Source organism: Anser anser (genome assembly GCF_964211835.1).
Source record: "Anser anser genome assembly, chromosome: 6".
NCBI classification, from domain to species: Eukaryota; Metazoa; Chordata; class Aves; order Anseriformes; family Anatidae; genus Anser; species Anser anser.
This window is the reverse complement of record NC_139726.1, coordinates 6,150,971-6,178,918: the sequence shown is the minus strand read 5'-3', so window position 1 is coordinate 6,178,918 and position 27,948 is coordinate 6,150,971. Positions and strand designations below refer to the sequence as shown.

The 27,948-nt window shown below is 42.7% G+C and overlaps 1 protein-coding gene and 1 long non-coding RNA gene across 2 annotated transcripts in view; one reads left to right on the top strand and one right to left on the bottom strand.

Moving 5' to 3' along the window:
• The window catches only part of LOC310901969, a 116,942-nt gene that overhangs the window by 18,114 nt on the left and 70,880 nt on the right, over positions 1–27,948 (top strand). The window lies entirely within an intron of this gene.
• LOC310901312 (transcription factor 15-like) lies at positions 10,139–12,171 on the bottom strand. The gene has a single exon (XM_083840632.1). It carries the CDS (start codon positions 11,368–11,370, stop codon positions 10,810–10,812), a length of 561 nt encoding a protein of 186 aa, XP_083696758.1. The 5' UTR covers positions 11,371–12,171; the 3' UTR covers positions 10,139–10,809.

The window sequence follows — 27,948 nt, the reverse complement described above, 5'->3', positions numbered from 1 at the left end:
GAGAGGGAAAACTGTAGCACTGCTGTCACTGTCAGTCACAAGTTTAAAATACTCCTGACCGCAAGCCTTTCTGTCAGCAACCTTGAATTAAATTCAGCAAAGCTTCTAATTAACACCGAAATGTACAGTAACCTCACGAAATTGGAGGTTTGTTACTGTAAAAAGGACTTCTGCTAAATCTTGCATTAATTTCAATTAGAGATGAACACTGGAATAATAGCTGAAAGTTAATGCCCACATTATTATTACTCACATTATGTAATTAAAACAATTTCTTTTGTCAGTGTTAAAAAAATAAAAACTAAAAATATGAAGAAGCCCACAAGAAAACTCACAAAAATCAACAGAACTTGAGGCATTTTCTTTTGGGGCTAGATTAATAGCAAGTATCCAAGAGCCATCTGCAGAGGGCTCAGGCACCTCAGAATAGTGAATGTTTCAATTTCTTCTCAGTTACTGCATCACAGTGTTCAAGGCCACTTCAGTGCCTATTTGTCATGCTCGTAAGCACCTGAAATCTGATTCTTCTTACCCACTGTGTAGCATACACAAACACCAATATGGAAAGATCCATAATAGGATTCTAAAGTTTTAGTGAATGCAACACTTTATCAGTGCCATGAGATTTGTTTTAGCCATACTTTCACGTACAATCAGAACAAGAGCTACTATTCTAATTTTCCAAGGTGATGCACAGTTATTAGAGACTGAAAGCAATCCTTAAATGTTGAGGCAGAAGGAGCTGTGGGCCTCCTTGCTGCCTGAAATGAGAGCATAATGGAGTACCAACCCAGAAATTAGGACCTGGACGTTTTCTGATGTAATACTCCAAGCTGGCATGGCAGACTGACTTGTCAGGGATTCACAACAAAGCCCACACCATGTACCATATGCCATCAAGTAGCCATGCGGGAGGGGGTTTTGAGCTCTCGCTCTTTCTTCCAGGCCTGCGTGTCACTCAGCTGCTGACATTTGGTTGTGGAACAGCAGTCGTGTTCAGGAACCCTCTCCGTAAAGAGAGCAGAACATGCTTTTTTTTTAAGCTAAATTACTGAAATGTGTGTTTCTATTGTATGTTTTTGGACTCTAAAATGGAGCAAACATCTTGTTTCATCACTCCTGTCTGTGACCTGGCTGCATGGGTTGTCCTGGTCAGCAGGGATGGAGTATGCCTCCATCAGTATCTTTCTGAAACTTAGCTGGTAGCAACAATGTAGAGGTCACTGTTCTTCACTTCTTTGCTGGTGCTCACCCTTTTAAGTTATTCTACGTTATTTTGATTACTTTCTCAGTTTGGAATACACAAAGATGGTCTCTTGTGCTCCTGTTCATTTCAACGTTCATCAATTTTAGTGCAGTTCAGGTAACCCTTGGTCTACAAATACACACGGGAGCGTGAGTGTGTTAGGATGTATGTAGATGATATATGTCTCTATGTATTGTAATTTTTATTCAGAATCTGCATACTGGCAATTAAAAGACAAACAAATCCGCAAAACACCAACAACTTTAAAAATAAATCATCAAAGATATAAGTCTTGTTGAAATTCAAATGGATTTGGGTACTGACAGATGAGTTCTGTTTTTTGAAGCTATTGTCTCAACAATACGTATGTCCTTTTCCTATGGCAGAGGTTAGTAAGTTGGTAGCTAGGAAAAGTAATTGGATCTTTACCACCACAACTAGCAGTCTCATGTGTCCTTTGAAACCACTGTTGATCTGATATAATTTACCAGTCCAGAAGCAGTGGTACCTCCTTTATCCGTTTCTGCTGGTACGGACAGGAATTTTCAGCAGAGGGAGGTGGTGGGCAACAATTTCTAAATCACTTCTCTTTTTTTCTTTTTATTCTGTTAAACTGCTTTTGAAGAGGACCAGATCTGGAGGGTAATGCAGTGAAATTATTAGCTTTTTAGAGCCAAATGATAATTAAACAAACATGACAGGATCACTAACTGTGAATAACACCATTGAAAATAACGTTGGTGATTCTTATTTACATTATGGCTACTTTTGGACCCCTTTATACACTTTGAGGCCATAAGACCTTTAAAGTCCGTAATAGAAATGAGAATGTGCTATTTAAATAGTTTTAATTAATTAAGCAGTTTAACCAGCTTAATTAAAACATTTCACAAATGGTGCTGTTTTCCTAACAGCATTGATTTGTTAAGTCATTTCCGGTATACGTCTCCCATGTTGGGGAAAACTGGGCCAACCAAGTAGATACAAACACACTGAGAAGGCAGTGAGAAATACAGTTTCTACACAGAAGAGGATCTACCCATTTGTAACACGCTAGTGACAGCTGAAATGTGCCAATCAATGGATTGTCTCATGTAATGAAGCACACTGCAATGATACAGCATTTGCTGGGATGTAAAGGCACGCCATAACATGCAGTTTATTTCTGCTTTATCTCATTACAGATGCTAAAATAAGCAGTAACATGTTTTATGTAGCAGAAAAGTAGTCTTTGATTTTCAGCCTGACTCAGCTGCATTCAGCTATATTTTGCCCAGCACAGGAATGTGGTGCTTGCTTTTGTTGGTTGTTTCTCTCTCTTACTGGTCTTTACTGATGCTTCAGTGATACCAGCCTATGCTTGGCCAGTCCAGGGCTGGTGCATTGCTGGTACAGATATTGAGCGATCCAGACACTGCCTCTCCCATCAGCCAGGAGCTCTTGCTTACTGTTATCTTTCTCCACACCTTTTATTAAAGGCTGTCTTTTCCACTCAGATTTTCCTCGAGCAGTACGGCAAATAAAAATAATCAGTTGCAGTGGTAAGAGAATAGCACACAGTAGGACCTTACTTGCCTGCAGCCTGGCTCCTGTTTCTCATGTCTACATCTTGAATTGAGTTATCTCTTATCATGATGCTGAAATTTGTCGTGCATTTCAGATACGGTAATTACTGTATCCATGCATTTAGCTCATATTTGGTCACTAGCAGCACGACATGTTCTCTAAGTATCAGACTCGAAAATTTCAGGGCCTCGTAACTTCTTTTTATACTACTCCAGGTGCCTTCAGTAGTCCTTTGTTAGTTAATAACTTACAGATACCCTGTGATTCGGTGTCACTGTGATCTAGTTTGGCATTGACCATCACAAGTCCCCCTCCATTGTTTCATTTGCACAGTCACAGTAGCTAAGACTATACATTTCTCTACGTGTAGTATTCTTTTGAGTTACATTTTTTTAACAGATTTTCCACCCAGCCAGACGTTTCAGGTAGAGCTTGTCAAAATTCTAATAATCATAGAAAATAGCACCCAAAGGGGGCTTCATGAAATATGCATCCACTTTCCTTGCAAAGGTTTGTCATGTTGTTTGTGATATGCAACACCTCAAAAATAATTTTCTGCTTGTCAGCCTTCATCATTTATTTGTGCAGTTGATTATCCCTAGTCATGTGTAGCACTGTGTACATTTCCTTATTGAATTGCATCTTTTTAAGAAATTTCTCCTTTTATTTTTCCTTTTCAGTTCATCTCGAATTCTAATCCTAGTCTCCAAAGCTATCACATTAAAGCTAAATCTTAACCTATCATCCAAACAAATCATTAAAACTTTTTTGCTAATTCAAGTCCAGAATAGTTCTGAGAGGATCTACTGACAGAAACAGAGACCTACCTGTTTTTGGAAGTCCCTTCCAAAGTGTTCAGTTCTTTCTTTCTCCAGGAATCCTATTTGCTCTCCTATTGACATGCGTTCCTGGATGCCCCTCATTTTCGTTGCCAATCCTGGCACTTCCCAGAAACATAGGAGATTTTTTCCCATGAAGTCATTGCATTTATGAAGTTTTTCTTATGATTCTGGTCTACAGCTCTCCTTCCCAGTGAACCATAAGCTCATCATTCCATAGGATCGTACAAAAATAATCTTAAGAGGACTTCTTGAGGTATTCAGTACTTCTTCCATTTTCAGGGTAAGGCTGGCTCAGGTCAAGTTCTGCAAATCCCCCAGGGGGAGGCTTCCCCAGCTTCCCATTCCAGTGCTTAACCACACTCATGGCGAGGAATGTTCTTCCATCAGTCAAACCCAAGCTTCCCTCGCTGCACTTTGTGATTATTGTTGTTGGTCCTTTCACTGACCTCTTGGAACAGCGTGGCTCCACCTTCCCCTTTAGCTGTTTCAAGGCACCAGCTGGATTTCTGCCTGGCTTGCTTCCTTGTCTCTGTTGTAGCCACCCCATTGCCCATCCTAGGAGTCATGCATCCCAGCGCTCTTCTAATCCTAGCAGGCTGTGGTTATTGTTGCTGAAGTTGCCTCTTGACTTTGTTTTTACTCTAAAGGATTAATTTGAAGGAGAATATGAAGTGAGATGATCTTCCCACTCCCTATTTTTCACTGTTTGGTTCAGATGTTATCCTCCTCTCATTCTACTTTTTTTTTCTCCTTATATAGGGTTGGTATTTTAGATAAAAATGAGCTCTGAGACTTCCTGTTTTCTCAACTTATTTGCTTGGAGACTTCATTACATTTTGCTGCTTTTCATACCAAAGGCATTATTTCCCTAGGAAAACTTAACTTCACAATACCCTTTCAGGATAGAGCACAGCTGTCTGATCTTATCTTGGCCTGACAGATGCCTACCCTTTCCACCAAGCACAATTCTCTTCTTAAAAGAATTACCTTTTTCTGTAATCTTTGCGTTTAAAAATGATCTGCATACATATGTTTGGAAAGTAGGGTTTATTTTAATAATGTGAAGGAAAGACAATCAGATGTTAGAGAGAGTTGCCGTAACAAATAGAATTACTTCTGTCACTTATTTCATCACCCATTTTTGTGTAAATTTTAGTGTAATTGTCTTATTTATACTGGCTTCTCTCTTGGAAGAACCCATAGCAATTTCCAAATGTTTAATTAAAACCTCACAACAGTAGTGTAATGTGAACATAGTACACAAATGAGAGAAGATAAGGCCCTTTTATAGTAATTGGTATCTCAGTGTTTTGTTACAGGAAAGTTTCATCTGGCATCAAAGCAGGGGACACTTCCTCTTTGTTGCATTATGGCTCACTTCCATCGGGATGTCAAATTCTTCTGAGAACTAGATTAGTTTTTTCTTTGTTTTAAACATAAATTGTGATTTATCTCACTTGGTTTCAGTCAGGGTCCACAAAAAGTTCCAGTTAACGCTGAGGGGTCAGGAAAGCGAAGCTGGAAGAACAACTGCCTTAAATTGGCCTTTTTCTAGGAAACAATGCACACATCCATCCTAATTTTCAATTAAGCGTAATTCAGGTACCTAATAGGAGCACCAGCACCTCTTCTAGTTGCCTAAATGACCACAAACATCTAAATTTCCATTAAAACAACCACCACAGAAACCCTCTGACTGACTAGCTCGTGCCCAGTTGCACGGCAGTCCTTGCAGAGCCCAATATCTAGATACCTGCCTCTCATTGGGGGCTGCCTGGGAGCCTCAAAATAGACACCAAATTTGCCTCATATGGCAGGAGAACGAGGGGGAGGTACAACCGTTCGATGATTAAAGCATTTGTTAGGGTAGCTGTTGACCTGGACTGCAGCTGGGATTTCTCTAGGCACCATGGAGAATATCCTACTCAGCAGGCAACTCTTCTTCATCTGTGCCCTCTTTTTCTCCTCCTTCTTCCTCTCCCAAGGAAGTCTGTATTCACTACTGTGCAACTTCAAAAATGGTAAGAATCTTCAAGGTGCTGAAACTCTGTATTATAAGTGTTAAAGGATTTCTTTTGAAATAAGATACCGGGCTGCCTGGCTACATACGTATACCCAAATTTTGAAAAAGTCTTTTCGAAGAAATATGTTCAGAGCAGCCAGTTTGGTTCTTGTCAGCGTTGTCATGTTTTTTTTTGTTAGCTTTCACAAAACTCAATGGTATTTTTTTCCCCACTAACAACTTTCTCTTCCTCCCCCACAATGCCCATGCTGATTCTTCAGAAACACATACCAGGAATCTTTTGAAGGTTATCGAAATAATATATCCCCCGCATCTTTTGTCTTGGCAGTGTGCTGTCTGTTTTAGCTAATTTTGTATAAATTCCTTCTCTTAGCCTTCTGTTATCCACTAGCTCAAACTCCTAATGAAGACCTTACTCCTCTCTTTTGAAAAGTGGTGTTTAGATAGCTGGCTTAGGTTTTGTCTCTTTTGGCGACGTTCTCCCAACATATTACGTAGTGTCTCTTAGCACAGCAGGCCAAACCCATAGAAACCAGCTTTTGTTTCGGAGGCAGGAAGCTAAGGGCCTATCTTGAAAGGGTCGCCTGTCTTCCTATGAATATGGGAGACCTGGAAGCCTACGGGATCAAAGTTTTGTGTCCCAAGTTTGCAGTGGATACTTCTTTGCAGTTATCTTCTGTGAAATGGCTCATACGGGCTCGTGGTGTATATAGAAAGAGGGAATATGTGATGACATAAGATTAAGTATGACAATTAAAGATTTACTGCTTGGATTTCAGAAAGGGCCACAGAAGTTTGTGGCTGTATTTTTGAGAATCATTTTGGTGACTAGTTTCAAAGGGTAAATTCGGCAGAGTTTTAACATTGCAAGCGGCAAAGCTTCTCAGTCAAGTGACAATGATGTCTTATGGGTCCCTCAGTAACCATGAATCCTTTGGGTCATCAACATGTAACATCCAAAGAGAACTGCTTGTGGCAACATGGCCTTCGGTACATCCCAGGTGCTCACACTATGGGCTCTTTAGCTTAAATACTGACTGTTGCCTAGCCTAAAGCTGTACACTCTACTGAATTCCATGGGCGAATCAGCCTCTTCCACTCAGCTCCTTCTGTCCTTCCTTCGGTATTTTCCCTCCTTTCTCTCCCTCCCTCAGTATTTGGCACTTACGATGTTGTGCAGTCCCTGATCTTGTTTGTTTTTCCAAACTTTCTACCGGCCTTCCTTCTCTACTGCCAGCAAGCCTGGAAGGAAAGATGCAGCATTGCAGATTAATCCGTATAATTCAATGAAAGTGCCAAGGATGCATCTTTAATGCTGTATTAGGAATCTGAGGCATAATGTGTTGAGCTTTGGTAGGGGGAGTAGATTCAGAAGGGTAAGTGGCTTGTGTGTTGGGGGATAGCTCAGCCTTAAGTATCAGCATAGACGCTCTGTTTGGCCTCCTCAGTGCTAAACAAGCAGATAACAGGATCAGAATGCTGTCTCCAATGAATAGCTGGTATATGGTTAATGGTTTAAAAGCAGCCCTGCTAGAAGTTTTAGTAGTCTGTTTGTATGTACACGCACACACACACACACATATATATATATATATGTTTCTCAAATATCCTACGGATAAATTTGAAAAAGGTAAAGAAAAAGAAGAAATGCTTGTACCTTTACTGGATGATTATAAAAGAGAACTACTGCTCAAGTATTACTGCAATGTTCATAATTTATTGTTTACATTAGTAAGAAAAATATTGTTTATTTTAACAAACATAAGAAGCACATTTTGCAAACCAATATAGATTTTCTTTTGTAAAGAAGCAGATTTTCCAAGAAGGTATTAAAAAGGAAACTTTGGTTTTGAACAAAACTGAAAACAGTAGCAAACATAACTTTGACTTACATCATGATTAATCTATAAGTAACCAAGTATTATGTTCAAATACTTCTTTAAACTTAGTAAAATCACACAAAATGATTTATTTGTTTTGCTTGATGCTGCTGTTACATTGTGATGCAGCTGGCTAAGTACAAGGATTTATACAAAGCACTATGCTTGGAATATTTTAACAGCCATTTAATAGGATCTAAGATCAAATGGTGTATATCTCACCGTTTCTGCTTTATTCATGCATCAAATAAATTGAACAGCCAAGTGTATACAGGAAAACAGAGATGGGATTGGCCTTAGGCATGCTTCTGTCCATATAGAACAGAATGCACTTACAAATATGTGGAAAAAACAATCTCTTTGGTAAAACAAAAGGGTGCTCAGCACCTCTGGAATTGCTCTTATCATTCCAGTGCCTGACCATTTGGTAAAGTACTCCTTTTTAAACACCCAAGTTTCAAAATTTTGGCTTATAAATACATATTTGTGCATGCCATGAACAATGCCTCTCTAGCAAATGATTAAAAGAATAGAACTGAAAAGACACACAAACTCATATAGTAAAAACTCAATAAGAAATTTAATGACGAGTGAGCTAGCATTTACACTCTTTAGAGGTGAAATCTGAGCACTGAATTCATCTGCGTCTGTATAAATTAAATTTTTTCCCTGGCTTTATAGAAAAACCATTACACATAACAGCTTACTCCTGTGTCTTCTCTTGCTCCTGGGGGCAGAGAAGTTTTAAATTATAAATAAATTTCAGCAAAAGTAAGGATCTGTCCCCATTTATGTTCAAATACATAATGTTACATCTGTATATATACAAGCTTGGGGTCTGTTCCTCAGAGAAATTACAATCATAATTGTTTTGGATAGATATTATCTGTCTATACCATGAATATTTGGGCCATAGTGCTCTGGGGCCCAATTTCTGCCACACTCAATCAGTGTTATTGGAATTCAAATATTATTTAGTAATTGAAACCCTGAGCATAATACTGAAATCTTCAAGCTCAGTTGAATTCAACAGTTTATCCTGAGTAAAGATAGAAGAATTTAATGCTACGCTGGGCTGCATTAAGCAGGAGATATGGCCGAGTCATACCAGCCTGCTCCTACTTTTGTTATTGAAAAACATTTTGTATAAATCTTATACAAAACTAGGGAGATGAAATCCCATTTACAGTGAGAAAGCCAAGTTGCTGTAGATGTGTGCAAATTATTCATGAGAGTTTCAAGTAATGAGCTTCCAACTAATACTATGGTGAAAAAATAGACCCTACTTTTTTTTATGCTTATTTCTTTTAATAGCTAATTATGGAGATAACCTATTAAATCCAAATACATTGCATTTGCCAACAACTACTCTTAAAACTGCAGTGATGTCACAACATTTCAAAATTCAGAACATATTCAATAAAAAAAAAATTACCCTAAATTGATTGAAACTGCATTACTTCTTTCATTTCAGTGTATCATATTGAATGATACAGCTAAATGAATATATTAGTACTAATTGCCTGTAAACCAGCTCAGATGCTTTGGTTTAATGGATGCAGAAATCACTGTAAGATCAGCTTCAATTATAAACTAAGTTTTTAAAAGACAAACTTTTTCAAAGCTATAAAAAAAAAGCCATGTTTGGAAGGCACGTTTGTAGAAATCTATACCCCCCACACACTGACACAATACAAAAAAAGCACTCTGTATAAACGGTGAAGAGTTCTAGCTTAAAGAATCAATGCCCAAACAAAACAAAGATCATAATCTAGCAGTAATTTAAAGTTCCCTATTGAAAGAAAACTAGTGACAGAAAGCTGAAAACAAACAAGCAAAACCCCTCTTCTCAATCCAGGAAAATACAGCATGTAGCTTTCAATAAGTGAGTAGGATGTGGGAGCACTGGAACTTTGCTTCAGTATTTTTCTTGACTATGATTTTAAAGGAGAAGGTTATTGCAGGTGCAATGCGTTTTTCCTCAATCTAATGAAGCTGAGGTGGGGAGGCTGGGGAGGTGGGACAGAAAACCAAAAATGTAAAGTTCCACGTGCAATAAACCAAGCCGTTGTTCTTGCTAAATAACGGTTCTTCATAATAAATGCCAGAACTTGCTTACTGCTGATTTAGGGGAGGAAGAGGAAAATTCTGTACACTAGGTAGGGTGACGAGCACAGCAGCACTTCTTCAGCCCTTGCATTTGTCTGAGGCAAGGCTGGACAGGAGAACTGCACAGATGGCAGCAGGGGAGGAGAACCAGGCAAGTACTCCGCAGCGCTTCTCACAGCGGTGCACTTAGCAAGCTTTTAAAGAACACAGAGTGCCTCATAAAGCAAAAAGTTAAGGATAATTAAGGACTAATTAAATATATGTATCATGTATATAACCACAAAAGACACAGTAAAATTCAAGTAGCTATATATTTAAATCCACCATTACTGGGTTTTAAGAGTCTAGCCTGCCGCCTCATTAATGTCCAAAACAGGAACCATCACATGCATGTTTGCTCTTTAGACTTACTTCCAAAAAAAAAAAAACCCAAACAACTATTAAGTTAACAAACTGCAAGGAGGTAAATGACAGCAGTGACGTACAGGCACAATTTGGGAATGGCCTGGATGATGGCTAAATTTAGAGATCCCTTGGGAAACCCCTCTACTCTCTGTTTGCCGACAGACCTAGGAATACCCCATGCTATTTAGAGGATTGGCACAACTTGTCCTGGTAATAAGAAAAAAGCAGCTCTTGCACAGCACAGCCCCGCTTTCCTCTGCCGCCTACGTCCCTTGGTGAGGTGCTGCAGTGCCAGTACCCACTGGCCTCTTGCGTGCACCCAAACACCCTCGCAGAACCATGCACACCAAAACACCCTCACAGCACCGTGCTCACCAAAATACCCTCACAGCAACAAGTGCCTCCTGAACGTGGCAGTTGTCGGGGTCCCCGGGCAGCGGGTGGCATTGCCACATGGCCATGGCCCAGACCTGGGCCCAGCGGGTTTTCCACATCTTCATCTCCCCGGGGGAAGAGCCGGTGATGCCTTGGGAAGCTCAAGTTCCATCATGTGGTGCAGGGTCGGGAGGCTGCAGGGTCAGGCCTCGGCTGCTCAGGTTTAGCAGTCCTGGAGCTGAAACAGCTGCCGCGCCAGGTGCAGCTGTCTGTGCAGGGTTCGGTTTCATCCACGAGGCGCCCCAAGCAGACCTGGCACGACCACAGCACCCAGCCTTCGGATGTGATGCTTTCAGGGTGCTGTCACCTCGCAGCGGCGGAGCTCCCCGGGCACCAGCGGCTTCTCTGCTCCCCGGTGCTGCGGGAGGGAGAGGAGCAGGGCTCAGGGCTGGGTGAAGCCATGAGGTGACCCCCGTGATGGAGCAGTGGAGAACGGCTCCCTTCTGGCTCCCCACTGCCCTTCACCCGCTTGTGCTGCTCGCTGAGGCAGAAGGTGCAGATGGGCCGTGGCGAGGCGGTGGCAGCGGGGTGCTGCAGGCAGGGTGTCGTGGTGGCGGTGGGGGTCCCCTCATCCCGTGCCTGCTGCAGCAGCAGCACGTTGGCCAGGTGTGAGATGTAGCTGGAGGCCAGGCGCAGCGTCTCCACCTTGGACAGCTTGCGGTCGGCCGGCTGGGTGGGGATGAGGGTGCGCAGGGCGCTGAAGGCCGTGTTGACGCTCTGCGTGCGGTCCCGCTCCCGGGCGTTGGCTGCCGCCCGCTGTCGCCCTCCTCCACCCACAGCCGCCCTCCGACGCCTCCTCCGCCCGCCGCCCGCTGCCGGGGGCTGCCCGGAGCCCACCGCCGCTGCCCCCCCGCCGGCCTTCATGGAGCCTCCCGCTGCCCTGCCGCACCATGACTTTTATGCACGCTCCCTGCTCGCCGCGGCCCTCAGCCGGGGGCCGCTGCACCTGTTGCTGCCGGGGGCCTCGGCTCGGCTCCCAAGGAGGGAACCCGTGCCTCTGTCCTGCGCCGGGGAAAGGGAGACCCTGGCCTCACCCGGACCGGCACCGGGACCCCGCTACTGGGACCTGGCCGCTGGGACGCAGCCGGCTCTGACCCTGACAGGGCTGTGAGCACTTGGCTCCAGGTCTGCCCTCAGGGCACTGCTCCAGCACTTGCAGTCAGATAGTAGTAGTAGTAATAATAATAATAATAATAATAATAATATAAGCAGCAGGGTGGATCTCATCACCTTCCCCAGCAAGCACCAGGCATACGTACAAATCCAATTTCTTGCTCTGTTCAAAATGCACGCCTACCTCAACCATTTACTTATTAAAAGGTCATCGTCAGCACTGGTTTATTACACCTCTCTTTTTCCACGCAAGCTGGACAGGCTGTCTGTGCTCAGAAACTCGGGAAAGGTCATGGTGCAGGTTTTTTCGAATGTATAATCTCTGCCTGATTAAGCATCCTCACTATACGGTTTAGCACAGTCCACAAAGCTTATTTGTGGTGGTGGTGTCTAAATACGAATCCTTCCTCCCAAATCGGGGGTGGATTAGCAGAGTCGTACCTCTTCAGTCATGTGTCTTACACTTAGGCTGGACAGCTGCTGTGACATACTTGGCGGGGAGTCATGCCCTCTCAAAATACAGCCACGTCCCAGCATCGGGAGGCCACGTGTATGAGCTGGGATGCCACGGGGCCAGGTCACATTTGTTGCACCTTCCTTGTGGGCAGAGGTTGCAGGCAAAAATGCACAAGCAATGCCATCGATCCAAAGGAATTCCTTTGGGGTGCAGAGCAGGATGAGGCCCTTCACCATCTGGTGCTGGGCAAAGCTGTGCTCAAAATCAAAAAATGGCAGTTTTCCCTAGAGTATGTGAATATAACTGTATCACGCTGACATAGGACTAACATTTCTATTACAGCCTTTTGCAAAGTAAATGATCTAGAGTATTCTGAAGTTGAATTTCAGTACTTACAAGCACCGTTTTTACTTTCCACAGAAAACATGTTCCCGTGTAAGCCTGCATTGTCTTCCATGTGAGTTTCTCCAGTTTAATCACATACAATATTTCTAGAGTGAAATTCCAGCTCTGTTGAAGTCAATGACAAAACACCCATTGATTTTAATGGAGGCAGGATTTCACCCTTGATATGTTCTGGTAGCTGAGCTGTGTAGATAATTGATTGTTTGTCAGACTCAGACATTTGCTTACCAGTGTTTTCCTGTCCTTACCATTTTTGTTTCTTTTTCTTTTTGATTTTTTATTACTGAAAGTAAAACAAAACAAAGCAGAAATCCCTCAACAAAAAAATCCCCAGCAGTTTCAGAACCCTGAGACAAAGCTACTGCTGGTATTAACACAACCAGAATTTATGGCTTATTGATAAACTGGCAGAATGGGAATATAATAAGCAATGCTCAGAAAGAAAATGCTGCTACATCTGCAGACAAACACAAAATGATTTTCACTGATATCAAAGCAAGAGATAACTCAGGGGTTAAGGACTAAGGGGTGGCTGAGTGACTCCTGTTCTGTTTCCAAGGCAGTTTGGAAAAGTAAAGCAAGAAACATTTTGTTTTTTTTGTAATCTGTTTGTTTGTTTGTTTGTTTGTTTTCCCCTCCTTATAAGGAGACTTGTAAAAGGAACAAAATGCTGGTGGCTTTAATTACTAGGTTATCGATTGGGATAACATTTATGCAAGTGCTAGGGGGAGCATGTTCCTCAAGGAAGGAGCAGAAATGCAGGACTGCTGTTACTTTACAATTTGCTGAATTGCTACTAACAAGTAAAAATGGGGCTGTAAGAAGAAAAGTGCGCGGTATTTTATGTGCAGTGATAGAATTTTGCCTGAAATCTGGCTGAATGCTACACAGAGAAAGATATCTGAGGGTCATTGTAAGGAAGTATTTAACAGTATTCAAAAGACTGGAAATATGAAATAGCTGGTTGATATAGTTGTTGTCTAGTGTCTGGTGTTTCTTTGATTTGCCTTTAGTTTTTGAACAACAGTGTTAATAGAAAGTACACAAAAGAAAGAATTTGGAAAAAGAGAATTTGGCTTACCTGTGAGAGAATTAAACTTTATCTACGAAGAAAGCAAGTTAGAGGATAACTAAAGAAACAAATCTAATTTAGTGGCTAAGAATGTTTGTGGTCACAGTCAAGAAGCCTTGAAAATGTATTTCCATTCAATAGAAACTATAGCCCAGAGTTGTTACAATTCTGAAAAAAAAATTAAAAAAGACATTTAGAGACAAAAATACCTTTAAAAAATAGTACTTGAACATTTTTGGCATCGTTCTGCACCTTCAAATCCAACTGAGTTCAGTTAGAGTTCTCTGTTTATTCAAGAGCAGACATACACTATAACTGTATAGAAAAAAATAATATTTTGTGGAACAGTGTTTATAATTTTTCACCTAGCACATGGTGGCCCATGTCTCTCCTGTGTTTTTGGAGGATTATTTGCACATAGAATCATTCAGGTTGACAAAGACTTCTAAGATCATCTAGTCCAACCTTCAACCTAGTACTGGTAAGTCCACCACTAAACCATGCTACTGAGTTCTACATCTACACGTTTCTTGAAGATCTCTAGGGATGGTGACTCAACCACTTCCCTGGGCAGCCTATTCCAATGCCGCCCAACCCTCTCAGGAAAGAAATTTCTCCTAATTTCTCCTAAAAAAAGAGGGGCTGGCAGGGAAGAGTTGCTGCCATGGGCTTTGGACAGGCTGCATTGCTGTGGGTCCTGGCTCAGCCCCGCCATGGGCCAGCAGGACTGGTGGCACCATCATGTCTGCTCTCCTGGAGCTCCATCAGCCGCTGGCTTTCTCGGGTAAGTGGCATGTGCCCCCATGGGCCTCGGTCGTGCGAGTTGGGCTGGGAGAGGCTCCCAAGGGAGGAACATTGACCAGCCCGGCAATTTGGTGATGCTGTGAGTGCTTGTGTAAGCCTTTAGTGGAAACTGCTTAATTAAACTGCTCTCCCACCTGAAAAAGCACTGGCATGAGAGCTCGTGTGGAGTAATCCGTGACATTCCTGTCTGCAGGAATATATCCAGGATATTTCTTACATAGTACTTGATAAAGCAGGTACGTGAGGTATTTCAGTTACATTTGACAGATTCAGGGAAGAGTCCAGAGAAATCTAGCAAAGAGAAACAAATAAAGGACACTGATGGCTGGAAGTGTCCACACAGCTGAGAATAACCCGTTTGACAAAACACTATTCATTACATGTCTGCCTCTGTGTGACTTTGGCTGGCTGTGACAACTACTTCGGTCCTTTGCAACAAGCCTGGTTGATTGAGTTGTCATTTCCAGTGCAGTTCTTAATAAATGTGACTTCCAGAAAATTCATGTTGATGGAAGAGTCTTTTAAATGGCATTTTACCCTGCAAAGGTTCTGTAAGAGAATGATTTTAAGGAGAAAAGATAGCAGAGGAGTATAAATACGGAACGGTACATGACATTTTGGGGGGAAGGAGGCCTCCTGCAGAGCATGTTAAACGATGCAAGGTTAAACATGAGGTGGATTAGAGGCTTCTAGAGTTTCAGTCATGTCAGGTGGACTGGTGAACTTTGGAAGACCGGATTTTAATAACTATCCTCTCTACATTTTGAACTATCAGAGGCAGCAGCTTGCTGCCGCAACGTGATTTCGCAGGCAGGGGAGGAGCGGCCCCAGCTTTGCCCCGGATTGCTGGTAGTTGATTAATGTGGGATCTAACCAGTCCCTTCTTGATATTCCATCCAGTCAGGTTTAGCATGACACTTACCTCTTCACTTGCAATCTCTTCACTTACAATCTCTGTTCTTCATCTGAATTGATCGGTGCTGTGATTCTCCGGTGTGTTAATGAGTTTTCTGTGTGGTACTGTGCTAGGGGCCTTGTTAAACTCCAGAGACATTTCTGCCTACTGCATTTTATTTATACGCCCACTCTGTTACTCTTGACAAAGAGGAACTGAGTTGTTTATCTTGAGTTTTTGTCAAAAAATTTGTCTTGCAGTAATTTTCTCTGCTCTGGCTGCCCACGGAGGCAAATCCGAATGTATTATTCACCTGTTATTTCAAAACCATTTAAACTTGCCAAATGTAAGTGGTGTTTTACACGATTCTGCTGATACTCTCAAAGTTGTTATTAACTGCCTCAGAAGTAATTTTTGATTGTGGCTGCATGCAGTGGAACGATGACAAGGCATATTCTTTCCTCTGTCAAACTGAAACAATGTAAGGACAGTATGCTTGCCCTCAGAAACAAAATGTTTTGCAAGCAGTGTTTGTGCAGAGACTTTTTGTTCATTAAAGTTGAATGCAGCTGGAGCTGTCCCCACCTGCTCCCTTGTTTCAGTGCAAATTAAATCCACCCTCACCCATCCTGAGCGGTGGTCAGGAAGATGATGTCTATAGCGTTCATCATGTGGTCTGGGTGCCAAGATCCTTTGCCAATACAGATGGAAACTCATGTGTTGGTCAGAATCTGCATTCTTCGTGAAAGCTGTGGTTGCTCATGTCTTTCTATGTAGCGGCTTGGCTGGCTAAGAGGGGCTCTTCCACTCTCCGGTACTTTGCCGTGCTGAGCCATGCCTCTGTAGCCTCAAGCATACGTTGTTGAAATGTGCTCTCTTTGCTTTCGTAAAGAAAAGTCACTCAAAGCACCATTCAGCAATGTGCCTCTTCAAACTTTTCTTATGACAGAGTACCGCCAACTTGCGCTGTTTCTTGTCACTTCCAGGTGCTGTCAAGAGAGATGGTCAGTTTGTGTATTGCCCTCCTATCCCACGCTCCCTGTTTTGCCTTGAGACTAATGGTTTGCTGAGTGTGAAAACTAAGTGTTACAAAACATTTTCCAATGTTTTATAAGATGGAGAACCTATATTTTTTAGCTTCCTGGAGTTTTCTAAGTCACTGGGAGTCTACTGTAGAAGTAGAATGCATATTATTGAATAGGCATGGAGTTGTAGGCTGTTTTGTGTTTTTGTTGTTGTTCTGTCCTCTCCCCGTGATTGCTAGATCTTAGAAAGAAAGCTTTTTCTTCATACCTGTGGTTTTACAATCTCCTTTTATGAAGAACACTATATTGCACAAGATTTTGCAGATACTTTAAAGAATGTATTTTCAACAGTTTCTTTCAAGTACTTAGAGCTGACAAATACAAAGATAGCCAAAAAAGCCGTGAAAGAATATAATTCAGTGTATAATTACTAGAGCTTCTGTAATATAACTGCAACTGAAGTTGTTTGTATGGTTTCTTTCCCTCCTCTTAGCTTCTTGAGTGTCCTCCTAAGAAGATACTCAAAATCTGACATTCCTTAGATACTTCACTTTTTTCTCCTTAGTGCTTCAATTGAGCACTTATGCTTCTGTTAACGAAGAAGCCTGTGATCATGATTCCATAGTTCAAATTAGATTAGAGGACAAATTCAATTTTAGTCACTCAGGTTCGAGTCAGAGCTGACTTCATTGTCGCCAGTTGAGTTAATCTGTCTCTGCACAAGTGTAACTGATAGCATAAACAGAATGATAATCAACTGCTGAACTGTAGGCACAATTTTGAAGTTATTCCATAATCACTCAGTGTTACAAAGCAGGCTACAACCAGTGAGTTGGTCCTCACTGGTTAGTAATCCCTTTGGTTCTGAATTGGCATCACTGGGAGCCTGCTGCTGGAAATATTACACTCATATTAGAGAGGGCATGAAGGTAAATGCCTTGACATTCTCCATTCTTGTAACAGAAGTTAAAGCAGAATATGTGTGTGTTTTTTGTGTGAAGCTATTTCAGTTTTGAACGTGTGTTGTAAAGAAGAGAGTCCAGCATTTCTGTGCCAAGCAGAGAAATGAGACAGAAATGCCGGGAATGGCACCGCCAACCAAGCAGCAGTGTCAGTGTCCCGCAGTGCCAGTGCTGCCTCCGGCCTCTCTCCTCTGCTCCGGTGAAAGCAAAGGTGGTGGATGTGCTGGAAGTCTTCTGTGGAGTGGCTTCTGATTACTGGGCACCTTTCGGTTAAGACAAGGGCACCCTGATGTGAAAGTGCTGTGTCAGATTCAAACTGAACTTCTGAGACCTACTTAAATCCAGTTCAACATCTGTGAAAAGCCTGAAAATTTTAAAAGAGATTTAAACAGGAGTTTGCAGGCTGTGTCAGTGATGAGGAGGATGCAGGGGCTGTTTTGTAGCAGCTGGCAAGACAGAGTGTTCACCTGATCTCTGGCTGGAGAGGACCATTGTGGGGCTATTCCAGTTTGAATGAATTAAGTCAGCTGCTAAGTATCTCAGAGGTGTTTTGGGATCTCCTTTAGTCCTGGCAGCAAGTGCGGGGAAGTCAGTTTAGAATAAATTCATCTCATCCCTGCCTTTCTACTCACATTTGAGAAAGTGGGACTTTCAGACATACACTACTTTTATCTTTCTTGAGATAGGGATACAGAGAGTTTTCTAAAAAGTTCTTTAGTCAATTGCTAACCAAACCTAAACAGGAAGGTAGAAAAAAATCATAAATTGGAAAAAAATAAATGAAAAAATAAACACTGATCTACTTAAAATACAGCTTTCTGTAAAAAACATGTCCTTCAATTGAAAAGAGCGTTTCAGGATCCTGAAGCCGCAGCTGTTGATGAATATGTCTGTTCGGTGGCTCTCTGGAGCTAAAATAATACAGTTTATTGAATAATGCGTGAATGATGACAAACTAAGAGCTTACTGTCTGAAAGCTTACAAAAGTCTGCTGTAACGCCAAACAAGCATGGAATGATGCCAGCATTATGCTTTCGGTATGAACTTTTCACTTTATCAGGGCAGATAGGATCATGTGAAATAAATCTGACTGAGCCGTCCAGACTGGGGTCTGCGCGGAGTGGAACGATCCCAGGTACACTTACAAGCGTGAGGATGAGTGACAGGTTTTGTGGGTTTATACCGATAGACGTTTCTTCTTTATTCTGTTATGTGGTAAGTCTTTTACACGTGTTACCGACTGCACACCAAAGATCAAGCTTTCAGTCACAGAGAGCCCTCTGCAGAGATTATTTGACCTTCCGTCGGGTGCCTGTGGGGATATCACGCCGAAAGAAGAAGTCGCTCTCATTAAGGTTCCTGCTGACAGTTGGCAGGCCAGGTGGTCCTGCATAACATGAGTACAGGGTCTCACATCTGAGTCTTTAAAGATTGTGCAGGTAGAAAGAGTGGCTTGCTGGTGCTCTTGAGTTAAGCCAAACTGGTTTGTGTTAGCTTAAAAAAGCACCGTTTGTCTTGTGTTTTCTCAATATACCCTGCAAGATCGGTGTCTTTGCTGTATTTGGTGTCATGCTTGAAGAAACCATCAATGCTATGAAATGTTTCGGGATGTTGTATTTTGGGAACTCACTGTCACAATATTTTACAGCATACCGGTTGCTACATGAGTCGGTCTGAACAGGGCAATAAATTCAGCAACTGGAGCACTGGTTTGTATTTCCTTCTTTTCTGTCTTTTCTACAGCTTGCAGCTATCGCTCTTTCCTTCCCCAAATGTGCCCAATATCCATATGTCTATCTTAGAGCACACTTTGGAGCCCTTTGGAGCTCCTCTTTCCCGCTTCTCTTTCTTTTAAAATGCCTACGGCTTCCAAGCTGCCTCGTATCTCAGGGTGGATGCTGCCGAATGTTTCCTAGAGAGATACAACCTTTTCAAAAAAGAAAAAAAAAAAAAGAAAAAAAAAAAGACAACTGCTGATTAGTGTGACAGCTTTTTTGCTCTTGCTTCAGACTGTTGCTAACCAGTCTCTATCCAAGATTTCTGGTTCATTTTGGGCCAGCACACGCTATCATGGCATTCCAGACACCAGTCCAGAGCTACCAGCTCGTGCTCACCCTCAGCTTCCATGTAAGAAGTGAACGTGCAGACAGTGCTGTAAAGAAGAAAACCTGAAATCCTGAACTGAGCATACCTGAGGGAGAGCTGTTGGAATCAAAAATACATTGAAACCATGCCTCTCTTATATACAAAGTAAGCTCTTCATCTTTATTAAAAAGCAGTCTAGTTGAGTGATTAAAGTTATGGTTTTGCTGAAGTCCTTGCTGACTGAAGATTTTTAAGATTTTAAATCCTTTTAATATGAATGATATTTAAAGTTCATTTCATTGCTTTTGCCAATTCTATCTAAGCCTCCCTTGCAGACACTGCTGCTACTTACATTGGTGTGAGAGAAAACAGTGTGCCAACACCTGTGTTTATAAGGATAGAGTGCATCGAGTTTCTTCATATGCCTACCGTCAGCTTTCCTTTTTCCAGTTGTACCTGACTGTTCTTTTGCTCTCTGTAGTAACCCGCTGCCAAATCTTATAAAACAACATTTCCTTTTATATTAAGAATACTACCAGACCCTTGTAAAGAGGAATTCTGTTCTTGTATCTGGCATTAAGAATGTGTCGTTAAAGAAACAGCAGCCTGCCATATCCAGCAACTGTACTGGAAGTGATTTCTTGCAGGAAATAATGGCTTTCTGCTGAAATCATTAAAATGAAATTCTTAACTTGTCTCGAGATCTTTGAAGGCACGGGGAGGCAGGCTTGCACAGTTCTGTGCCTGTTAGGCACATCTGCATGCTGACCTGCCTTCTAGGCAGACCTCAGTAAGTTGCTTGCCTGAAAGGTGCTGTACAAAGGCTTGTAACTCACTTTCCAGGCAGACAAGAACCGGTACCTGTCTAGGAGACATCCCCTTGCTGATGACCTGCCTCCAAGGCAGATCTCTCTAGTTATCTTTTCCGTCTTTGAAGCAGCTCCATGCAGAGTTGTGTCCTTAGCTGACTGAACTGCTGCTTGCCTGGGAGGTGCTTGGGTTGATAAGCTTCCTTCTAGAAAATCCCAAGCAATTATTTACCTCAAACATCATATTTTTGAAAGGAACGTGTAGATTTTGAATTTGGAAAATATGTTTTTAGTTCTGACTGATTACTGTGTCTGATATTCACTGTTAACTGCAGGTGTATAGGAAATATAACAAGCATCCCTCTCCCACGTTAAGAAAAATAAAGAAGCCTGTCAAAAAATTTTGCTAATATGGCACAGAGCACGCATATGCTCATGCTCACATCCGTGTCAGTAATTTAGCTGCCAAACTTGCTGTATAGGAGGGAGGGAAGTAGGCTGACTTTTTATGAAATCCAAAATTACTATTCTGTGGAGGACTAGGAGGAAGGCAGACACTGGATGTTTCAGTATACAGTCTTAAAAATTGTGTATGATTGTTGCGAGTCAGGCAACCAGTTCACTCATACAATCTTGTAAGTACCAGTTGCTCATTTTTATACAAAAAAAAAAAAGTTTTAATTTTAATTGAACAAAACCAAACAAGACCAAAACAAAACTCCATTTAATAGTTAATGATAAAATACAATTTAGTTCCTTTTGCTTTCCTAGAGAAACTCAGATTGCAGATCAGACATTAGACTTGAAAAAAAGTGGCATATACATCCTCAAGGCCATAAACCTGCAGCAGTGAAGTCACCAGATAAAGGATAGATCCGCTATCAAGTATTCTTATGCTCAGGGCAATATTATTGTGCAAGTGTATTGGTGTGGTTCTGCAGCAGCCTGCTGGCAGACAGCGTCGAGTCACTCTGACGGACATAAAATGAGCGCAGAATTAGGTCTTACTAGCTCTGCTTGTGTTTCACAGAAGCAGCAAGACTCTCCTTTAGGTGTGTTTATACTTGATACAGTCTGACATGTCCCGTGTGTTTGGAAAAACATTACATTAACACAAAGCGCAGCAGTTAACAGTAGGTATTGCAGAATCTGTTGGTCCTACTCTGTTTCTTCCTGTAGGCTGACCCACTCCACTGGTGACCAGTATCTCCTGTCATGGATAATCTTCCCTTGTTTCAGTGGCATTAAAGCTGGGGCACCATGGATGAAGAGCTCTGAGGGTGGAAGGCTCCATCTGGGCAAAGGTGTGCGCATCCCCAGGCCAGGACGCGGGTGTGCCTTGCTACAGGATAGCTGGATGTCTGCTGCGAGCTGTTCCCATGTTCCCAGCTCGTGGCTGCCCCGGACGCCTTCACATTTGCATCACATGCTGGGATGCTGCAGGGGCAGGCGGGCACCCAGGACCTCGTGTGAGCACAGGGCAGGAGCATGTGCGGATGGTGTGGTTTTCTCTGGCGCATTCTGCATCTGGAACGGGTGCTGAGAGGGATCTTCCACCTCTCCTTACAGGCACTCTGGTCCCTCTGTATGATATAAAAGTGTAATTAAGGACGTCAAATTTGCGCTTGGAATGGAAAGTGCTCAGATATATACAAGTTTTTAGTTCTGATCTAAGCTAGTTTCAGAGTCTGGAAAAACCTTTTCTCTCTCTTCTGCCCAAATTAATTTAATCCACTGGACGTGAGGAATAGTAATTAGGAACACAAAGTCATGCTATGTGATCCAGAAATGCAGGTAGGATCCCCATTATTTTTTGACTCTTCTTTCTCCCTCTCAACCTCTTTCACCCTATCTTTACTCTAGCATATTTTGACTAATGACTATGGCTGAAGAAATTGAAATATGCTCATGGGTATTTCTCAAGCAGACTAAGTTTTTCAGCTAAATTATTCATTGTGAATTAGCTCCTGGGAGGCAGTGCCTGTACTTAGTGTGATGGTGACTGGGCTGCACCTCTGGGCATCGCTGTGGCACTCGGATGTAGTGTTGACAAAATTCACAGCTTCCAATGGCCACAAATGACAAAGTAGGTTTCTCCTGCATACGTTAGCTGCTTGAAGCTATAAGGCACGACCTGCTCAACAGAGGGGAGTTGGGTGCTGACAGAGAGCAAACGCACACTTACAAATAACAGGTTGCATATGCTAAAACGTAGTGAAGCTTCATATAATATTTTGGCGTAAGAGATTCATTAAAATAACAAATTTTGGGGAAATAGCTGAGTCCACCCACTTCCGAAGCATGTGCAGAGGGGTTAGGTTGCTGTTCATAAACCAGTCCGAGATTCCTGCAAGTCACCAGATGGCCCGGTACTATGAGTCATTAGCCGGGGTAGCTTTTGATCTGTAGAACTGAAGCCATGCTTATTTGAATCCGAGTTTTACTTTCTGCAAACCCTGGAAATGTTTTTAATAAGATGATGTGCTGTTACATATGTATCAGTTGATAATATGTGGAAAGTTATTACTTCAAATATGTTGAAATCATTTCTGAGAAGTGATTGGAATAGTGCATTTGAAAAATCAAAGTATATTGAAGGAAATGCACTAACCTCATGTTTTCATCAAAGGCTTTATAAGGATTTTGTTTTTCATTGGTGTAGTGTCCTTTTCTAATCTCAGCATTGTAGAGCTTACCAAATGTGTTGCAGAAAAATCCTCTGATGCTCATCCATGTGTATTTTGAGAAACAGCGGGCACCAAAGAGAAGACTTTAATGGATATGAACAGAAGAAAAGAGTTACTGAAATCCAGCGATTGTGTTAGAGAACTGAATCTGTAGCAGGCATGGGCAAAACTGCTCTGCTTCTGAACCCTTCCAGCTTTAGTGAATTAGATAAAAAGCAACACGGATCTCAGCTCACCATAAGTTTTGAGTTTTGTGACGCTAAAGTCCCTGCCAAGCTTTTGCCAGTATTGCCTAAGTTCTTCATCTCTATCCTGCGTAACAAAATACATCTTCGCGCAGCACGCCATGGCCTCATGTACACACTAACAGTAATGAATGCAATTACCAGCTGGGAGCAAGGTGGGAAATCCACAGCCTTTTCTCATTTCAGAACCCTTCATTGGATGGCATCAGACACTTTGGGCATTTTAGAAACTCATGACAGCTTCTCAGGTACACCTTGTTTAAGGTTACTTTGCGGGGTACGAGCACCTAGTCCAGTGTGCTGGGTACACAGCCACTTGCCTGGGATCTTGCTGTTTCCTTCAAAAGACAGGCCTGTCTCTGTGCTCCTTTCCAAATGAAACCCACTGCTGACCCTGTTTTTAAATCAAATCAACATTCCACCCCGCCTGCTTTTTACCACCTGAGATACAGTAATTTAAATGCTTTGAGACGGAAAACCAGCTGCTAAATGTAGCGATGGAGAGAAACCCGTTGGAAGTAAAGAGGAGAACTACAAAACGCCTGAAGCTTGGTGTCCCGTGGTCTTGTGCCTGCGTAGTGCCTGAGCTTTGATTCGTACTGCAGCTTTCTTCGTGCTGGGGGTGCCAAGAGGATCATCGCTGTCAAAGTGTTTGCATTCCTGATCTGTGCTAGGCACACGGGGCCTTTCAGCTTGCTGCCCCTCTGCCGGACCTGGTTAAACCACCCGAAGGACTAAAACGTTGGCGTGGACTGGCAGACACGTGCACCCAAACAGGATGCTCATATGCACTTGTTGCCCTGAAAATTCATGCAAAAGCCTAATGAATCTTGCCCCACCTGAACTGCTTGGTCCTGACACTTACTTTAGAGAGGCGTTTGCTTCGCCTTCCCCCTGTCTGGGTCTGCTTCTGAGCCGTCACGACGGCTTTCGCCCACACAGAGCGGCCCAGCGCTTTCTGGACGTGACCCCCAGCCCTCGGGCAGCCCCAAACGTCCCGGCCCCGGTGCACAGGACCCGCTGAAGAAGCGACCGCAGAGGGGAGGCCCGGAGCGGGCAGGGCCCGTTCCCCCCCCGCCGCCCGCCCGGCGCTGCCGGCCCGGGGCCGCCAGGTGGCGGCGTCAGCCCGCGGTGCTGCCGCACACGGCTGCGGCGGCCGGCCTGTGCCCGCGGGGGGAGCCGGCTCTTACCCTCGCCTCTCATCCTTTTCCCTTTCCCTTTTCTCTTTCCTTTCCCCCCTCCCCTTTTCCTGTCCCTTTTCCTTTTTCCTTTTTCATTTCTCTTCCCTTTCCCTTTCCTCTTCCCTCCTTCCCTTTCCCTTTCCCTTTCCCTTTCCCTTTTCTCTTTCCTTTCCCCCCTCCCTTTTTCCTGTCCCTTTTCCTTTTTCCTTTTTCATTTCTCTTCCCTTTCCCTTTCCCTTTCCCTTTCCCTTTCCCTTCCCTCCTTTCCTTTCCCCCTTTCCTTTCCCCTTCCCCTTCCATTTCTTCTTCCCTCCTTGTCTTTCCCTTTCCCTCCTTCCATTTCCCTTTCCCTTTTTCCCTTTCCCTTTTTCCCTTCCCCTTCCCATTCCCCCTCTCCTTCTTTCCTACTTTATTTTAAATATGTTTACCTCTTATTTTATTTGTATTTATATTATTATTTATATCTCTCTATATATTATTTTATCTTTTTTTTTTATCTTTTATTTTTATTATTTTTATTTCCAGTTTGGAAATCCCCAAGCAACCCAGTGAAGCCACTGATTGAGACCAGGGAGGACTGGGGGGCATAACAGAGTGAATTTTTCTCCTGTGCTATCAGCTGAAGAACACCTTGGAAAGTCTGCAGTTAGATTGTTTTATAAATATTGTATTACAAGACCATAAACACTAAAAAATCACTTTGCAAATACTTGTTTGTAAGAATTGCGCTTTTAATTCCTTCAGCTGAGAGACTCTGAGGATGATGCAAGAGTGAATTTAGAGGAGGATAAACTACCTATGCCATCAGTTTCCTCCAGTACTTAATATTGCATTTAAACCGATAATGATTGAAAAGATTTTTGGATAACTCGCCATCTGAGATATTTGTAATGTTAAAAAATCGCATTTTAATGTAATCTCTGCTGCCTTAAATGAGCTTACATTATGCATGTTGTTATGCGAAGAAAAATGAGAGAGGAGAAAAAACTCCTTGCAAACACTTTGTGTGAGGCTGACAAGTAGGTAAAAACTTAATTTCCTTTGCAGGCATTGCTCGGGACTCAGAGGGGAATAGCCACACGACGGCAGCCGCGCAGTGCAGGGGCAGGGCTGCAGATAGCTGCGACTTTTAGTCCTTGCCGGTTTGCTTCTGTACACAACTGCGTAGGAAATGCTTCTTTATTTCCAAACTGAATTCCAGTCAGAGGTAGGCTAAAAGCACCATTCATTTAGATTAAAGATCCTGAAACTATCACGTTTGCAGCCATTTGTCACAGTTTAAGTAGCAGTGCATAAATGTCGTGCTGTTGGTACACAGTTTAATCTCTGCTGACAACAGCTCCATTTCCAAAGTTTCCGCAGCATCTTTTTTTTTTTAAGGTTTACATTTCTTACAAGCAGACTCTTCTGCTCGTGCAGAAGTGGGATGGTTCTGTAGGTGAGCAGGCCTGAATGTCCTCAGCACTGGGAAAAAATGATAAAGCACAGAGATTAGTGTGTATGTGAGCACCGATCAAACGATGTTTGCACTTGACAGCATTTACATCTAGCTGAATGTGTGGTTTTTATTGGTGCTTCAGGTCAGAATAAAGTGGGTAGGCTTTGTTCTGGCTGAGGGTGAAAGACACACCGCTAACTTTTGGCCTCCTCTTGTCCTTACTGCCTTTCCTGTTACCTCCACCACCAAAAGCAGAGGAAAAACTAATCATATGATGAGAGTTTTTCATTATCTTTGCAACTGTTCTGTTGAAAAATACAAGCCACGATTACCAGTTTATCGAACACGAATGCTTAGCTTCTAGTGGATGTCAGTCTTTTGGTATTCTTGGCACAATGTTCGTAGCTTTAGGCCTTTCCTTGCAATAAAGCATTGGCTCAGAGAGTATAGATTATAAATCACCGTGTCTCTTTCCAGTGATAATGCCCTTTACAGACCTCATTGCTTTGTCTTCTGAATCTGTCTGTGTTTGAGCATATGCCCAACCTGGAGCAGGTGGAGGAAAAAAAGGTGAATTTCCTGCCACAAGGAACTTTTCTACGCTGTTTCGTTGCAGCTACCAGGAGAAACAAGTCTTTATGGTAATTCATCTAAACCAGAGAAAATAAAAATGTTGCTACTTGGAAGACTGCACTGATCCTAAGTTGCAGAAACCTCATTGCTTCACTCTGTGAAACAGAGAGGTAGAATGATGTTTACAGTCCTCTGCGTGCATTTTTTCCTAACCCCAAATGAGAAGAGTATACATCTGGGTTCAGGGTGTCCTGAGGAACTGGAGGTCTGTCGTAGTGGGATGCTTTTGATGCAGCTGAATGTGGTTCCTCAAGTTTGGGGTTAGCGTGCTGCTTACAGAGTTACTCGTGGCAGTGGTTCAGAGCAGTGCTTCAGGAAACCTCTCCAGTCAGTGCTGCCAGGCCTTTGTAGTTTCTTAAACTTCTAAGGAACTGAGCAACTAAGAAACTAAGGAACTTTGTAGTTCCTTAGCTTCTAAAATACCTGCAATCGTTCACACAGGACAAAACAGATGTGCTTGGCTAACCATTGCACCCACAGAAGAAAAGCTGAAGCAAGTGGGAACAGGATCGGTCCCAGCTAACACATTTTAGCCATAGCAGCACTAAAAAACATTTCAGCCTCCCGAGTCCCCAGCAGAAGTGCCATCTCTTGAGCAAAGATCAGTTTAGCTGAAATAATCTGTGAATAAGTAGTGGCATCAGATTCAGATAAAGGAAAAGGACTGACGCATACAGATTGAGACGGGAGTTTGGTGGTAGGAACAAGGAACCAGGCAGCAAGAAATGCGAAGAGATCAGAAGTTATGCTGTGCAAATACCTTATTCACAATGCAGTGAACTTTAATTTCCAGAAGCAAATATTATATGTAAGTCTTGATAATGGAAACATTATCATATCTGAATCCAGCTTGCCACTTTCTAAAATACACTTCATGCAAGATAGCTGTCTGTCCTGTCAGATTATAAGCAGTCTGTGTTTCGCTCTGGCGGTTTGCATTCTTTCTGGCTCATTTGGCTGTTCAGCTTACTTTACAGTGCTCGTTTTCACAATATTACAATTCTTATGGTGCACTGACTCTGCCACATGACTAGAAGTGCTGGAGCTTCTCAAGATCCATGACATAAAGAGAATTTCTGTTTTCCCTTCTCCATTTTCATCATGGATCTTCTTTGCTGGGCACTGAAGTCTTTGCCCTTCGCCTTTGTGTAACTGAGCGCCACGCCGGCCCTCTTCCCCTCCTCAACCTTCTGGGCAAGCTCCCACTGCTTCCTTAGCTCCACCAGTGCTGGGACGAGTCCTCTTCTAGCTCTCACCATGCCCAAACAGCTCTTGCAGTCCACTTTGCCTTTCTGATCCTCTTTGCCACAGCCTGGTGGGGTCTCTCCCTGCCAGAGGGCTGGCAGCCAGTGTCCGGACTTTTTTTTCGTACTGCGAATGAAGTCAGAGTCCCAGAAACCTCTCTCTGTAAAGGGTTTGGGAGCAATGGGACAAGACAGGTGGTGATGGGAGATGTTAAAATCACGCAAATTGGAAGTACTTTGAAAGAAAATGGCTAGAGAATAACATCCTGGGCCCAAATGTTCTGGATTTCAGATCCAGATAGACCAAAGCAAGTGAGAAGAGCTGAAATGTTGTGTAGAGCCCATAGTGAACACATTGTGAAACTCAGTATACTTTAATTTTCCCTT

Bases quoted from the DNA above. Each gene is read 5' to 3' on its own strand.
- LOC310901312 (XM_083840632.1), bottom strand. From the start codon at position 11,370: ATGAAGGCCGGCGGGGGGGCAGCGGCGGTGGGCTCCGGGCAGCCCCCG.